Source organism: Pholis gunnellus (genome assembly GCF_910591455.1).
Source record: "Pholis gunnellus genome assembly, chromosome: 19".
Lineage (NCBI taxonomy): Eukaryota > Metazoa > Chordata > Actinopteri > Perciformes > Pholidae > Pholis > Pholis gunnellus.
In genome coordinates this window covers 18,260,327-18,276,525 of record NC_136546.1, presented here as the reverse complement: position 1 = coordinate 18,276,525, position 16,199 = coordinate 18,260,327, and the positions used below count along the sequence as shown (strand labels likewise).

The following is a 16,199-nucleotide window of genomic DNA, read 5'->3' as shown; positions in this document are numbered from 1 at the left end:
CTCAGGAAGACGTGAGAGGCGCCTCGTCGCTGCACAACAACACTCACAGCTGTGACCATTTAATATGCTCCGGCTCGGATTCATTCCTCTGCACCTATTGCTCGCACAGAAAATGCTAACAAACCTGTCCAACCACTTTTTGCAATATGCTGCACGCCGCACAAACTGCATGCCACACCATCTGCCACGTCTCGCTGCGCAGCGTGAATATTTATTTGCTCAAACTGGATTGCTCAGCATCCGTCTATAATTTTGCAGAATCGTCCACGCGTGTGCGTCAAAGCGGGACGTCAAAGCGGGGTTCAGAGCAGCATGGGACTGTGCGGTCACCAGCTGGGAGCCGCTGGAGGCGTCTGGAGACTGGCTGCTGCTGCTGATTTTACGTGACTCTTACCGCTCCACGTGGTCCAGGTTCCCCGACACGCCCAGTCCTCCGATGGTGTAGAGTTTGCCGTCGTATACCAGGCTGTTGTGTCTGCAGCGGGGCACGGTCATCCGGGACACCAGGTTCCAGTTGTCCAGCAGCGACATGTAGCACCATACGTCAGCCAACATCACACCAGACTCTGTGCCCCCTGAAACATAAGAGGTAAAAGGTTATTAAAGTGGGCGAGTGGCGGTGATTATAACGGTGTTTCCACCGTATGGACTATCCCAGGAAACCAAGAACCTTTTAAGAAACTGAAGAGCTTTACCTGGGTTACGACCAGAGAAAACAGACTTAATTTAGTTCTTGTAGGATAGCAAGTATATATATAAATATAAAATGTCTTTGCTTCAGAGGAAGTGCTTTCCAAAGGTTCAGGAATTATCTCGGCCGAGTATTTAAGGCAGAACAGCCGACTCAAATTGTGTTTTCATTTACAAAACAAGGAGGTACCGGGTGCGTTTAATATCTATGTTCAAAACAAGGGGTGGACATTTCTTCTAATATACCAAATAAAAACAAAGTTATATTTGCGGCTCTCCTTCCTTCAGCTCCTTAATAATACCTGGAACTATATGTGTTAGGATGGAAAAACACAGGGCTAAGATAATGATTCGAATATTTAAACATATTCCTTTGTCGGTTTTTTTCAGAGATTTAAAAGAAGAAGTGATGCACACGGCCACCTGACTGAAAGGTGTTTGCCGCTGGGTTGACGAGTCAACCAGCCGACCATCAAAACTCTACTTGTTTCAGCTCTCTTCAAGGCGGCCCCGTTAGCGGCATAGTCTGACATGTAACACCAGCCGTGACTCAGTGACCCAGCTCAGAGTGTTAGGAAGGTTACAGACCGGAGCCTGTTGATTGGCCTGCTAGAACACCTCTGATTTCCCCGCTGGCTGTCCGACTCCCGGCGGACACATGCATACCTGTTCCAATGCCCAAACACAAATTTACATTTATATGAAAAAGAGGGAGAGGAAAGGTGCACGCAGGACAAATCCTGCTGCATTTCCACGGCGCAATGTCAAGGTCTGAGCACCGTGCAGGATTCTCGCACAAATGGACCGAGGAGGGAGAAATTCAGTCTCCCTCTGGAAGGAGCAACTTAAAGGTGTCTCATAGAGGGAGTCACGGAGTGCACAGCATGCCACTACGGAACAAAATAAACACTGCAGAACACTGCAGCGACTGTAAAGCCCAAAAAAAAAAGTAAAAAAAAGAAATAAAAAAAAGCTCTAGAGAAGGTAAATAGGAGAGACATTCAATACAAAAGGACCCTTCTGAAAAGAAAGACATCAAAGGTGTCTGCAGTGTTGGTCAGAGCCAAGTTTTCAAAGCAACAGATGAGTAGGCGATTGAGGGCGGCCATCCTTTTAAAACTCTTTGACTTTTTTTTTTTTTACAAAAGGTCACAAGAAGTTGGCGAGGGGCCTGGGTAGCTCCACTTTGATGAATTAGATTTGTCATGAAGAGAAAATGTCCTCACTCAAGAGGTCATGAATGAAAGACCTTTAGCAAGATTCAGTTTGGTGAAAGGGTATTTATCAAAAAGAGGTCAGGAGCAGGAATCCAATGGTTTGATTCTCTTGATCTAAAACCACAATGTCTTTTTACCTTGCAGTGATGAAATGTTCATCACCTCTACATGTCAAGTCTGCACACTTTGGGTAAGTGTTATTATCATCCATGCTAGCAGCTCTGGAGGCTCTAATGAGAACGGTGTTTTCATCAGCATGCTAACGATCATCAACACGTACAGCTACGGGTTGATGTCTTTAGTTTTGCAGAGGAAAAGCCAGGGGATCCCCAAAGTTATTATAATTCATCGTCAGTGGAACACGAACGTCCGTCCAAATTTAATGGCAATCCATCTAATAGTCGTTTCACTAAAAAAACCACAAAGGTCAACTTCATGGTTGCACTAGATGAAAAGAAAAGAGGATCACCAAAGTCAGTGGGATTCCTCCTCTGGGGCTCATGGACGTCTGGAGAATATTTCACGGCAATCCATCCAATAGTTGCTGAGATATTTGCGGCGGGTGGGCCACAGAGAGGGAGGAAACTATTTAGATGTTAACTTATTGTTGTATTATATCTCTTTAAAGCTAAAGAATACATTTCGAGGCCAACGTTTGTGTTTTCATTTGAGCGAATCATATGACGACCGACCTTTATTTCAACGAAAAGTTAATACCAAACCAAAGTTAACGTGAACTGTCGCTGGATGCAGGGATTACCTTCCACTACTGCAGTGAGATAAACTGACGGCATCTACCGTGCTCCTGCTCTGTGCCACTGAATGACTGCGACGGGGGGGGGAAAGCTACAATTGTGCCGCTGGAGCGGGCGATTTAGCTCACCTGACAGGTAGATGTTGTCTCCCGCCGAGATGACGCTGAAGAACTCGCGGTCGTAGAAGGGCAGGCTGGCCAGCGGGTACCACTTACTGCTCTGGGGGTTGAAACAGGTGACTGCCGTTAGGGAGCGCTGGCTCATCCCGATCGCCTGGCGCCCTCCCACCAGAACTATCACCTCCGCTACACCTGGAGGATAAAGGAACAGGAGGAGGACGGGAGAGGATGATTGGGGTGGACAAAAGGAAGGAACGAGATGGGAGAAAGCAGGCCGTCAGGGAAGGTTTCCACCAGTAAATAAGAGCCAAGATTGAATCAAAGCCTCTTTGAGACGCCCCCAGTGCTGCTGTAACTAAGAGGCATTATGATTTATATATATACTTGATTTGTTACAAATCAGATGGCTGAGAGGAAAACTCTATATGAATATTCTCTTTATGTTGTAGAGAGATCTCTTCACAAATAGATATTATTTTGTATGAAGGGTTTGCAAAGTAATGTCATGCTGTACGAGGGTTCATCCAGGCTGACACTTTGAAAGGGCAGCCGGAGACAAAGACCCATCTCAACAACAGCTGGATGAGAATGGAATAAATCAGCAGCCACTAGTAAAAGAACCTGCCGATTCAAATATGGACAGGTTTCTGTTTCATGTTTCAGTGTCAAGTGCACAACAAAGCCTATAACAAGCTGGGATATTAACAGGAGTGTTGCTTAAGCAAAGATATTCAAAAGAAACGTAATAGAAACAGAAGGTTAGTGCAGAGTTAGCGCTGTTGGAATATCAGCTGAGCATTCTGTGGACGAACACATCACAGTTTACACCTCACAGCCCATCGACTTAGGTTTTCATCATTTCATTATTTTTCTTTTGCAGCCAAAAGTATTTTCAAATGTAAATAATGGATGTGGCGTCCGACGCACCCGCTCGAAACTTTTCATAGAACCTTGACAGTCAAACACAACTAGCCATACATTATAAGTCTGCTGTTTTGAATTCAGCCGGCCCCGGCTGTCCCAGAGTCAATAAGCTTGTCGGGAAATGCAAAAAATAAAATGCAAAACAGAAAAGTTTCCTCTCGGTCACAGGAAAGTACTGAATTAAACGGGGAAAGTATAACTCAATTACCGAGACCGATGGGGCTGCCATCCGTACGCTTGCCGCCCAGCTCTCCGGCTCTCCCTTCCTCTACATGTCCACACTCTCCCAACAGTGAAACATACACTGTGTTTGAGCATTGGTATAAGAGAATCGCAAAATCAATAGGTGAGAATCAATCTGTGTACATCTCCACGAGGAGATGCGTCTGGACTTGTGTGTATACACACACACACACACACACGAGCTGAGGACCTTGTGTGATTGAGAAGATACTTGAGACACGTTCAGCACTCATCCCTATTGCTCCTCAGCCGATCTCTGCTCTCAAACTCACACACACACACACACACACACACACACACACGGGGGGGAAGCTGCTGGATAAAGACACCAGTGATCCAAAACACACAAACAGGTTGGCGGGCTGCCACATGCGTGTCTCAGGTCCTCTCAGTCTTCAGCAGCAGGCTCCAGTGAGCAGGCCAGACGACAGAAATGAGCTGTGTGTTTGTAAGCGGCGGGAGGGAGGGAGGGAGGGAGGCGAGCCAGGGAGTGAGAGGAAGGGGTGATAGGGAGAGACAGAGACGGTGTGAGGAGAGAGAGAGAGAGGAGGAAAGAGATAGAGAAAGAGAAACAAAGGAAATGGAAAAGATGGAAGTGGAGGGAAGACTAACCACTGGTTCATCTACATCCATTGGCGGCTGTCTGTTTCTTTCAGTTAAAAAAAAAACTATCCCCTTATTTATTTATTTCAAAACTCCTAAGCTTCTATTTTTCTCCCAAAGCTGGTAAAACAGAGAGTTTTGCTTTCTCCAGGAGGAGGAAAAGGGGTAAAAGAGGAGGAAGATACGAAAACTACAATGGGCTTTGGTGAGTCTGAGCAAACAGACAGAGCAGTAAGCACTGCCTCAGACATATCGTGGACATACAGCTTAGACTTAGCGGACAGCTTAGAGCTGACTGGCTCTTTTCCTCTGTGAGATTTATTTAAGAACGCCTTCCTCTACGTAGGACGAGAACGACGGCTCAAGGAGAAATTGTGACAGAGTCGCTTGCGAGGATGAAGGTACACAAGCTTAAAGAAAAAACGGACAATCGTGAGAATATGCGGAGGGGCGTGGGAGTCGGTGTGGGAGTCGTGCGCGTCGCCGCCCCTTTTCTGGCAGCGCGTTAAAAGACGTGCAAACGTGGAGCGCCGCTGAGAAAGATTTGAATTGGTGCCCATCATGGGATCCTAAACCTCAAACGGCCCTCGAGCCCGTAGATATGCAGCTAATAAATGGGAGTGTAGTTTTATAAGACGGTCAGCTACAGCAGCTGTTCTTTGAAGGAAAAAAAAATGAAGTGAAAACAGGCTCTTCGTCTTCCCTCTCATGAGCCTCCAACCATTCCCACACACACACATTAATTATATTGACTTTGCTCTGCTATTGTTTCTTGCTTGTGATTAGTTTGCTGCTATTGCCGTACGTGTTTGCGCTCCATTTTTCTTTAACACGCGCAGTGTTTCAACTTTATTGGATTTTAAAAGTTGGGAGCGTTTTCCTCTGCCTTTATAGGATTACACTTTCATCTCTTTTCATCTCCTTTTCTTACATCTTTTTAGCCGTTTCACTTTGTTCATATTGACTGCCTCAATTAAGCTGTCAAAGTCTCAGTGTCTACGTGTGAGGCAATTTGAAATGTTCCCTTTTCCGTGTGCGTGTCAATCAATGTTCCACCGTTTGTTGTAATATCTGTATGGATTCATGTTGTTTCAGGAAGAAATCAAAAATTCTATTCCATCTTTAAACATGGTGGAAGATGTACATTCACATACACGTTCCTGATGCCGCCGGTTTGTTGGATTTCTGGAAACATGAGAAAAAACGACTGCAGAATAAGAGCAATTTCTTTTGTTGTTTTTCTACATAGAATGTCTCCTTCTTGAACCCCCGCTGTGTCTAATTAGGCCAGCTTAAGCAGTTTCAACACGCTGCTTCATCTCGCCGAACTGTACGTCTGTGCACATGCAGGTCTTCACGATCACCTATTGCACATGTGCGGGGTCGCTCGTGGAACTTTCCGCTCAGCTGGACACGTCAGGGAGAGTCCACGTCTGTGCGTTGAGGCTGCAGCGCAGCTCTGACCCCTGAAGCCTCGAACACATTCACAAGCTAACACAACCCAACACCGGCCTGTCAGAACGCACCAAAACAGAGAGAGCGGCACCGCTGACGGGGAGTCACGCCATCGGATCAGATGGTTGCGTGGGTGTGTGTGTGTGCGTATGTGTAAGCCTTTCCTCCGAAAAAGGAAGCCTCACAGGGACGTCTGTCAGTCAGCCGCAGGTTTGATGGGAGTTGGGTAGAGGGATGAAGGGATGGAAGATCGAAAGGATGAAGGCGAGCGGTTGGGGATGAAGGGATAACCAAGTCTTGACAGCTCATGTTTTTTTTTCTTCCTGACGGAGTTTATACCCATGGCAGTTTGGGCGGAAAATGTCTGCTTCTCCTGATTGTTACTGACCTTTTGTTATATTTCGGGTATATTTTCAACCTGTCTATATTCAGGAAAAGAACATTTGATCACAACTTTTGAATGACACCCTGCTTAGAAGAAACGTACTTAACCAAATACAAATCCTATGCAGCTATACAGGAAGTGCGCTGTTGTACTATGATAGAAGTTCTCAATTCAATTAAAAAGAAGTCTGGTTGCATAGAAGTCTATGAGAAAATGACTCTACTTCTCTCTTGATTTATTACCTCAGTAAACATTGTAAACATGAGTTTATGGTCTCAATCTCTAGTTTCAAGTCTTCTTCAATACAGCATGATGTTCATTTAGTACATTATGGTCCATTTAGAGTAAAACAGACCATAAAGCGGGGTACGCTTTAGGGCGGGGCTACCTTGTGATTGACAGGTGGCTACCACGGCGTTGTCCATTGACCCTTTTTTTACGTACCTGTAGTCATTTTAATCCCTGAAAATATGAATATAAAAATATTAACTATACTGCAGCTTTAAGAAATGCCCGAAATGGTCCGTTAGAACATCAGCAAACACATCAGTGAGACAGGAGGACAGCGAGGCAGCGTGCATTGAGCGTAAACAAAGACTACAATGGAAGCACCTGGACAGAGTATTACGTCTCTCAGGAGGAGGTTTCAGCCATCGCAGGCTGTGAATTGTGTGGCAAAAAAAAGAGAAGAAAAAAGTATGTATTCTGAGGAGTGGACAGGCTTCTGTAAGTGCTGAATCTCAAATTGAATTTGATGCCCACCCGCAGAGGTGATGTGATGTGCACACACTCAACCCCCCCCCCCCCCCGGCAGTATCTGCGTATTGCTTCCACCCAACTCGACTTCAACCAAATGAAACCGATCTGTGACAGGAGCACGCCGCCCATGTTTTACCTCATGCTAGAACAAGCTGGATTCTCAGTGGACACACACACACACACACACACAAACACACAAGGACATGCACACGGACGTACAGTGACACCAGAAGAGGAGAGGTTGATGGAAAGATGAAGACAGAACGGAAAAAGATTCTGTCGCTTCCGCTTCCCCGCTGCCACTCTGGCTCTTATCTCACCTTGTTACGTGTCTCCTTGCTCTCTGCCCCATGCTGTGACCCTGCTTTCACTATTCATCCTCCCTTTTCTTACCCCGAGGCGAACGCCTCCCTCTCCTCCCTCCATCTCTCCCTTTCTCAACCTACGGGAGTCTTTGCATCTATCTCCCCTCTTCATGTCGTTCTCTCTGAAACCACAGGAGTCGTTGCACCTTTTCCCCCAATGTACTCTCCATTTCATCGTCCTTCACTGCGTCCTGTCCTTTCGCCCCCCCCTGCACCTTTTACCTCTCGATCAGCTCTCAGCGAGCTTCCTTTAACCAGCCGAGCTTTGCTCCAGTTAAAGTCAAAGGGACAATTCGGGGGTTTGGGTTGAGTGAGAGGTTGCAGAGACATCCACGCTGACACCTTGTAGTTACTCTGCACGGCTGAAGTGCTGAAATGCACGTCATGTACATGTGCACGAATTGTCCTCCCAGCATTAGATGCCCTTGCCTTTAAGTGGTTCGCACTACAACAAATACCGGCCCCGAGACTTCATTCTTTATCTTAGGAAAAAGTTGCAAAAACAATCTCACCTCAAGGTCCATTTAGTAACTGTTTTTTGGGGCTTTCAGTCATTTCGCATAATCTTCATCAACGCTTGTTTTCAAGGTCAAAAATGAACTTGACCGGAGAAGTTTAATAACAACTATCTACAAATGTCTGAAATACAATGATGATTGCCTTGAGTGTCCTTCAGTTGTCGCCTCTTTGAATTGACTATCAAAAGTAACATGTCGCTTTCTGTTGTGATCATTTGATTTCGTCTTGGAGTGCTTCGTCTGTTGCTGGATGAGACGTTAATAAGGTTAACTGCACAGCTACACACCCAACTGCAACAGAGACATTGCGTCATTCAGCGGATTTTGCTGTCGTTCAATTGGCTTTAACCCATAAAAAACTAGCTGTTCATCGACTAGACTAGAGGGTCACCAGTAGAAAGTTATAGATTTGTTCAGTGACTCTGGTCCTTCAGTAGGCTCATTCAGATGTGTTCCTTCCTGTGCCAAACAGCTCTACAGTGAAGCAGACAGAAAATACAATATATCAGTGATATTGTAACGGTGACTGACAGATCTCTAATTATCTCAGAGATGAAAAGCATCTCCAGCTTCTCTGCTTTCTTTATTTTATAGTTCATCTCCGTCAAGACTAGATTCAAACAGAGAAAGCCGCGAGGTACTTAAAGTACTTTACGAAGGAGTACGTCGCTAATAAGATAATAAGAGTTTGAGCTCCGTTTCTCATTAGTGTTAAACTTTAGTATTATTGTAATGGAAGGAAACTCGGTTGCTTTGCAGTCACTCATTAAACACATAAATCACAGGAATACACAGGTGACAATGAACACAAACATCTGGTCTAGTCCTCGTGAGAGAAACAAAAAAAAAAGCGTCAATGTGTGTGTTAGTAAATGTGTCGCATGTATAAATATACGTGTGAATATATTCATATGCAGTATGAAAACTGGTGCAGACTTTTACTCACTGGGTATCAAAGGCACAGTGACACTGGCAGTCTGTCTCTCAGGGCTCAGAGCCATTCATAGCTCACTGTTGGTCCATAACCATTTCCTCTTATCTCAGCCGCTTCTCTCTAATCTCTCTCTCTCTCTCTCTCTCACTCTTCTGCTTTTTTTCTCCCCCTTCCTAATCCTATGATTTCTCTCCCAGGGTGTTAATTTGCTCTGGTGAGGATCAGGGGCCCAAAGGCTCCCAAATAATGTCAGGGTCCAGGGATGTGCGATGTGTATGCATGTGCACGATATCGAGTGTGTGTGTGTGTGTTTTTGGATGTTTGTTATTTTTGGCGGTTGGGCTACTGTGATTGGCTGGTATACCTCCAACTTGTTTTTTTTAATGGCCTCAAATGTCTTCAAACTAAAGGCTCAATTTACTCAAATGACTGACTCACCTTTAGCGGTATTTAGCCATGCAGATTATTTTTGGTTTTATTTGCCAACATTTTCCACACATCCTTTCCACCTCCGCCCGGATACAATGACAGCGAGTGGATTAGTGGTTTGTGGCGCTAGCAGCATTGTAATTACATAAAGGAAACTGCATTGTGTCTCTCCAGAAACAGTGTCCCCAATTCTCTCTTTTTTTGGTGGAACTACTTTCTACCAGAGAAACTGCTCAGGGTGTACTCTGTGGAGTTTGCAGAGTAACTGGGACACTGTCACTGGAGAGCGATGTTTCTGTTGAATTTTTTAAATGTAATGCTTCAATGCTGTGAGCAGGAAATTTCATTTCCCCTCCACGTATTGAATCGGGCAGGCGACACAAAGCCAAACCAGAGACGGATACGTCAAGAACCAAATCTATCTAGCACGGTTAGACACAACAATAGGAGAGCAAACAAGATGTTTTCTCGTAAATTGAATGGATGACCCGTTAAACTTTTGCAGCATTTTAAATCGTAAACATTGTGATTTTAATAGATGCGGACACACATGCAGCCGCAGTGCAAACAACCACATCTGCACCGTCGGCACATGCAATGATACAGTTCTAACCAGGTTCCCCTCTGTCTGTTGAATATTGCATGAGGCTGAAGCAGCCTTCCAGCCCCTTGCAAGCAGGTACGGCAGGTCAGAGCGCCAGATGTGGCGCGAGCCGCGTTCCTGTAAATGCGGCTCGCTTTGGGTCTGAGCACCGAGTGCAGCTCTAGGAACAAAAACGAGTCAAGTTTTGCAGACTGCGGCCGAGGCGATCGCTCGCCTGTCAACCCCCTCCCTTTCCCCCCTTACCCCCCTTCGCCTCTTTGTCTCTTTGTAGTGACTAGCTGAAAGGTCAAGTGGACGGAACCTTCATTTTGGCTGCAGCCCCTACAGAGATTCAGACCAGGGTTTGTCAAATCTAGATTTACTGCCCCCATGTTACATTTATGAGCCGAGATAGACATGTTTGCTCGGAGATTTCACTGATAAGCCGGTGGAATATCAAAAACTCACACTCCAATTCTCCTGTGAGTGGCTACATTCAACTTTCTCTCTCTCTCTCTCCTCCTCGGTCGCTCCGTTTCTTTCTCCCTCCATCTCTCCTTCCCTCAAATACCATCTCAGACTCCAGAAATAAAAATGGGAAGAGGATCCGCTGAAGGGCACTCTTCACATCGGAGCGATTAAGACATTTCTGGCACATTCTCCTGCATCCTGCTTTTTCCAGTTTGAGAGGTGAAACAAGAGTAATCTCACGCTGCATTGGCTCTAAACGACAAACCAGCCCGAATAATTACACAGAGCAGGACAATAATCAACACAGTCCTGACATAAAAATAAAAAAAAGCTTATAATTGTCTGTCAAAACTGCCGACAGCTTCCCCGTCGCGTTCGCCTTGCTTAATGGTTAGCGTCGAGGCTGTGCAGCCAGAGAGACGATCACAGATAAATTCAATTATTCCACGAAAAACAGCGACTGTCAGTGTTGACAAGGAATATTTGAGAAAAGTTGAGGCGATCAGCGAGAGAGAGAGAGTGTTAATCAGGCCTGAGCCAGAAGCAGTAGGTGGCAGACTACAGAGGAAAGACATCTGATGATATTTCATGCTCTCCTTACAAGGTGTGAATCTCATTCTGCTGTCTTTGCGGTGGCAGCAGCGTTACGGCCGCTCTCCGAGGAGTCCGCTGGCTGGCGGAGGTGTGAATGAGTAGATGAATGTCACGCCCACGGGCTTCGTACGCACCCCACAGAACAGCCCGGTTTTATTGTCTTCCAAAAATGTGGATGCAAGCCAAGCTATTGTGCTGGCTGATATAATGAAATCCAGCCATTTTTCCGACCAGCACAGGGCGTTTTATTTGGCTGCAGGAATGTAAAACGGCCAATAACGTTTAATATTAACATCTCCAACACGACCCGGGTTGTGATCTCAGTTTTGAAGGAAAAAACAATATTCTTGATTTCTAGGGAACTTTAAACTGAAACATCTAGTGAAAGGAACGATCACATATAAAACACGTGTTTCGGAAACACTGGAGTGAACCTGCTGCAAGAACTAAACTCTCATCTCTGCTGCTGCTGCTGCTGCTGCTGCTGCTGCTGCTGCTGCTGCTGCTGCTGCTGCTGCTGCTGCTGCGTGTATATTGTGATTCTTGACTTTTCCGCCATTAGATACATTACATCTGCTTAATTACAGATGGGCATAAAGAAAGACAAGCTGAGAAAGAATGGAGCTTCTTCTTTTAGGATTCCTTCCTACAGCACAAGTATTTAAAGATAGAACAATGTGTAAGTGTGTGTGTGTGTGTGTGAGAGCGAGACAGAGGAACAGTGTGTGCTGAGCTGGACCCCTGCGTCTCCTAGTCATTACAGCTCATTTGTCTGAGTGCTATTCCACTTGGCTGGGTTGAGTTAACAGTTTGCCCTGGCGCTCTCTCCTCCCTCCTCCGAGCCGAGCACAGCGACACATGTGGAGAGAGGGAAATGGGAACACAGTGTATGGGTCTTGTTGGGGCCGGCTTACACAAGCAGAAACGTATACCAAAGGGAACTTTTCTCGCTCCTTGATAGCACACAAACGCACACGTAGAGGTTATAAATCAAGAGTGAGTCTCACAACCTTAAGACGTAAAAAAGGTTTGCGAGTAAACTCAGAGCACCAGCGGCTGTTTAATCCCCGTGATCCCCCGGAACGTCTAATGACAGCTAATCAGATGCACATCCCCGCTCTAATTAACCAATTAGCAGCTAATGGATACACATACAGTACGCAAAACACCGTGGATTCATTATGAGGCACTCGTAGATTTCACTCTTTTTCTGGCCAAATGAGGAAGACAGGAGGCTGTTAACAGAAGACATCAGCTACCCCCCCCCCGCCTGCAGCAGGAAAATAAGGTATAGCAAGAATGACATGACGTAAAAATAAGTATCCCTAAAGTTAGTGCACACAGTATGTTAAAACAAAAAAAAGATACAATGACGCCATCTGTTCACCCGAAGCATACCGAGCTTCTCTTCGCGTTTAAAATGGAAGTTTATATTTGAAAATCACAGAGAGCCTATTTCTATGCTGAATATCTTTTTGGCTCCTTAATTAGCATCTAATAAAATTAATGGGCAGAGCATCCACTCAGTAAAACACTCCAGAATGCAAACGAGGTGCAAAGCGAGACAAGAGGATCGTCTCATTCTCAGTCAACTCAAAAATAAACTTTATGTGGTTATTCAAATTGTATGACTCTTGCCTTGTCGTAATTGAAAAGAGCGTTGTCCAAATGCTTTCCGGCGCAGTTATACATGTGTTTTTGTTCTTAAACCAGTGCCATTAGGTCTGCACAGGAGCACAATGCAATGACGGACCAGGACCTGTCAAGAGTGACTGATATAAAAATCTACCAACAATAAAAACTGGGCTATTAAGTAAAGAAATAAATTACAACAATGCAGCACAGCGGGACTCTATATAAAGGAAAAAACCTGGGAAAACAAGACAATTAAAGGGTGTGTGGAGACCATCTGGCTGCTTCTATTCGGCTGCAATAGAAAGAAGTGTTTTAGAGCTCATAGCTAATGGAGCAAGTACTCATTAAGATGTCGGCCTTTCTGTTAAATTTAAAAAAGTTCATGCTCTTCCATCTTACGAGCACATTGCCGAGTGTATCTTCATAGACCATTAATATTCCTATTAATGGTTTTCTTACTCGTGACATGATATATGAGCTTAATATCAACATTTTGCCAGGTTTTTACCACCGTAATATAATGTTAAATCAATATTTCTATGTTAACAATGGATAAAATGACTTCATGTAATATGAAAGGTGTAGACCCTGCAGGTCCCCTTTGCTCTACAGAACAGTTTAGCATCTTTTTAACTAACTGGTTTGGTTTTATGTAACTTAACTGCTCTAAATTCAGTTTTACTGCTCGCTAAAAGGAAAGTGAATCATTGTGAGTTGGACAGAAACACGCCACACAGTAATGCTTTGCTCGACGTGTAAATTACCCATTTATAGCCAACACGCTCGCCATTTTGAAAGTGTGGAGTCAAGTCACATGACTTAAGACACGACTTGACGAAACCAAAACAGACTTAGACTTAAACACCAACGACTCGTGACTTTAGTTGACTTGAGCCTTTTGACTAGAAAACACCTTCCCCTAAAGCCCAAAGAATAAAAAGTGTTTTCTGCCACGAATCAATTCATTTCCTGAATCAACTAACGTTAATGCTATTTATTTATTTATTTATTCCCAGCAAGCCGACATGAAATTCACCAGCTCCACTTTGTTTGAACCATTCCTACAGCATCCAGTCAGAAAGCAGAGGAAAACCTAAAGATCGAGCATGACATCACTGAACAGCAGATGGAAAAAATGAGGCCAAAGATAATTATTTTTCGTGCACAAAAACTATGCGGTGGTCAAAAAAAAAACTAATGGCATTACATTGGTGAAGAGCACATTTTGACTTTAGGGCTTGAACTCAAAGTTTCAAAGATTTAAATTAAAAAAATAATGAATAAATAATTGAATTAGCTACCCTACCGTGTGACTTCTGGTTGTCGACTCCCAAAAACCAATATGGCAACAACTGAAATGCTCTACAGTCTACGGGCGATAGGCAGCAACCGGTTAGCTTAGCTTCAACAAAGACTTGAATCAGACTCTGACGGTAACAATCGGCCCACCGGCACCTCTAAAGCTCATTAACACAAAGTGTTTCATTTGTTGCTTCCCTTTCATTTTCCCAAGATGTCAAACTATTGTCATCTTAATACAAACATGCCAGTTTCTGTTACGTGTTATCATTATCATTCTTATATTATATTTATATTTATATATATTGGCCTCAGTATTGCATGTGTTGGCCGTTACGAATGAATGCTTTGGGAAAACCTGCACGGTGAATATAACCTCTATCACCGGATTCAGACGTTTAAGTCGAGCTGTGAAAGGATGCTAATTAAAAATTTGTCTCACAAGAGTAAATAGAATTTCAAGGCTTAGAAAAAAATGTAATTCAACTCATATTCATCACCGGTAAAAAGGCTGAATGTGTGAGGCAGTCAGGCATGTGTCCATGCACACACACATGCACACACGCACGCACGCACACACTGTATGTACGCAGACACGCCCACTATAATACACTCACATATGCAGGCGTCTCACAAGTTCACAGATTGACTGTGCTCAGCAAGAAGTGCTTCACGGATGGCAGTTTTCCTTTCTTTTTCCGCCTGACAGACTTATCAACCGAGCTCAGGTGGTGCCCCATCTGTTTGCTCACATTTAAAATACACACACACACACACACACACACACACACACACACACACACACACACACACACACACACACACACACACACTTACACAAGTAGACACATGCTCAAGGAATAAACTCAATCAAATGTCTGCCCTTCAAATTTCATTTCTGATCCCCCTGGCTCCTTCCCCCCCCCCTCTCCGACCTCTCCTCCTGTTCTCATACGTCTCTTCTCTTTCTTGTCCTCCAACAGCAACCTAGAACTCTCCTTCCAGCCTTTTTCTTCCTCGCCGTTCTGCATGTACTGTACATGTGCTACCCTGCAGTCCCGGTGAACCAGGCACCCTGCTGTGCAGAGCCCACCCTGTCCAATGCAGCAGATGGCTGAGCAACACATGCATGCACACAGACAATCAGGACACAGACACACTCATGCACGCATTAAAAAAGGGCCTACAGAGTACGGTCAGACCGTCAAGGCACATCCGTATTTATCCGGACACTAATCACCAGAACCAACAGTTTTACACGGAGATACAATTCTCCGTCCAGATAGCCAGTTGTAATAAGAACTGCAGCTTTAGAGGAGTTCGAAACTTGATCGGAAAAACGTACATATATTTCCCATTCACTGAGCCAATGGGGGCATAATGCATCATGAATGTATTCATCCCGGGCAGCATTTATATAATTCTGTTGTACAGAGCCACGAGCTGCTGTGAATCAATATACACTTCAGCCTGCATAAATGGGGCTGTATGTATAAGATATGCACATACCAAACACTATAAAATGGTCCTTGACAAAAAAAAACGCTTCGAGAAACTGCTGAGAACAAGGAGAAACTGCTGGATCGAGGGATGAGTAATGGGATGATGCTGAGCGCGTGTAATGCCACAAATGTCTTTTCTCGTGAGGCAAATGATTCTTTACGAAGCCCCGTGCGACCGCACTACAGGTAATTACAGATGCAAGAAAATACAAAAACTAATGCAAGTCCCCTCGATGTGTGTTTACTGGCAAATAAACACACCGGCTGGACAACAGTGTTGGCTTGTGAACCGACCTCTCCATAAAGTGCCATTTGTTAGGCAATTATCTTTATTCTACCAAGCAGAAAATAACTTGTGTGGAATGGTAAGGTGTGCCGGTGCGAAGCTCATAATACCATGCAGACACTATAATTAGGCGGCTCTTTACAGGGGGAAAGAGTGGGGTCCTGGCCGACCTGAGGGAAAAATCTACCGGCCAAAAGCAATTTGCAGGCGCCTTCCAATTTCCATGAATGATTCTTTGAATTTAACGATGTAAACAAACACGGTCTTCAATGGCCCGAACATCGGCGGTGGTCAGACAGTGAATGGTTGGCTGGTTGCTTTGAAATGGATGACAGACCTGTCTGTGCCTAGCTGGTGTTCAAAAAAAAAACTTGTTAGGAGATGTTTCTGTGCTGGGTTCAGTAGCCCCGCAAAGCCCCGGGAATCCGTTGTG

At 44.7% G+C, this 16,199-nt stretch overlaps 1 protein-coding gene across 1 annotated transcript in view; it reads right to left on the bottom strand.

Annotated features, from left to right (window-relative positions):
- Positions 1 to 16,199, bottom strand: part of klhl29 (kelch like family member 29) — a 190,886-nt gene that overhangs the window by 30,863 nt on the left and 143,824 nt on the right. Inside the window, exons 11-12 of the mRNA XM_079180461.1 lie at positions 2,791 to 2,973; positions 395 to 575 (exon numbers count right to left, since the gene is read on the bottom strand). Coding sequence (XP_079036587.1) covers positions 395 to 575; positions 2,791 to 2,973 — 364 coding nt within the window. The remainder of the gene's footprint in view (positions 1 to 394; positions 576 to 2,790; positions 2,974 to 16,199) is intronic.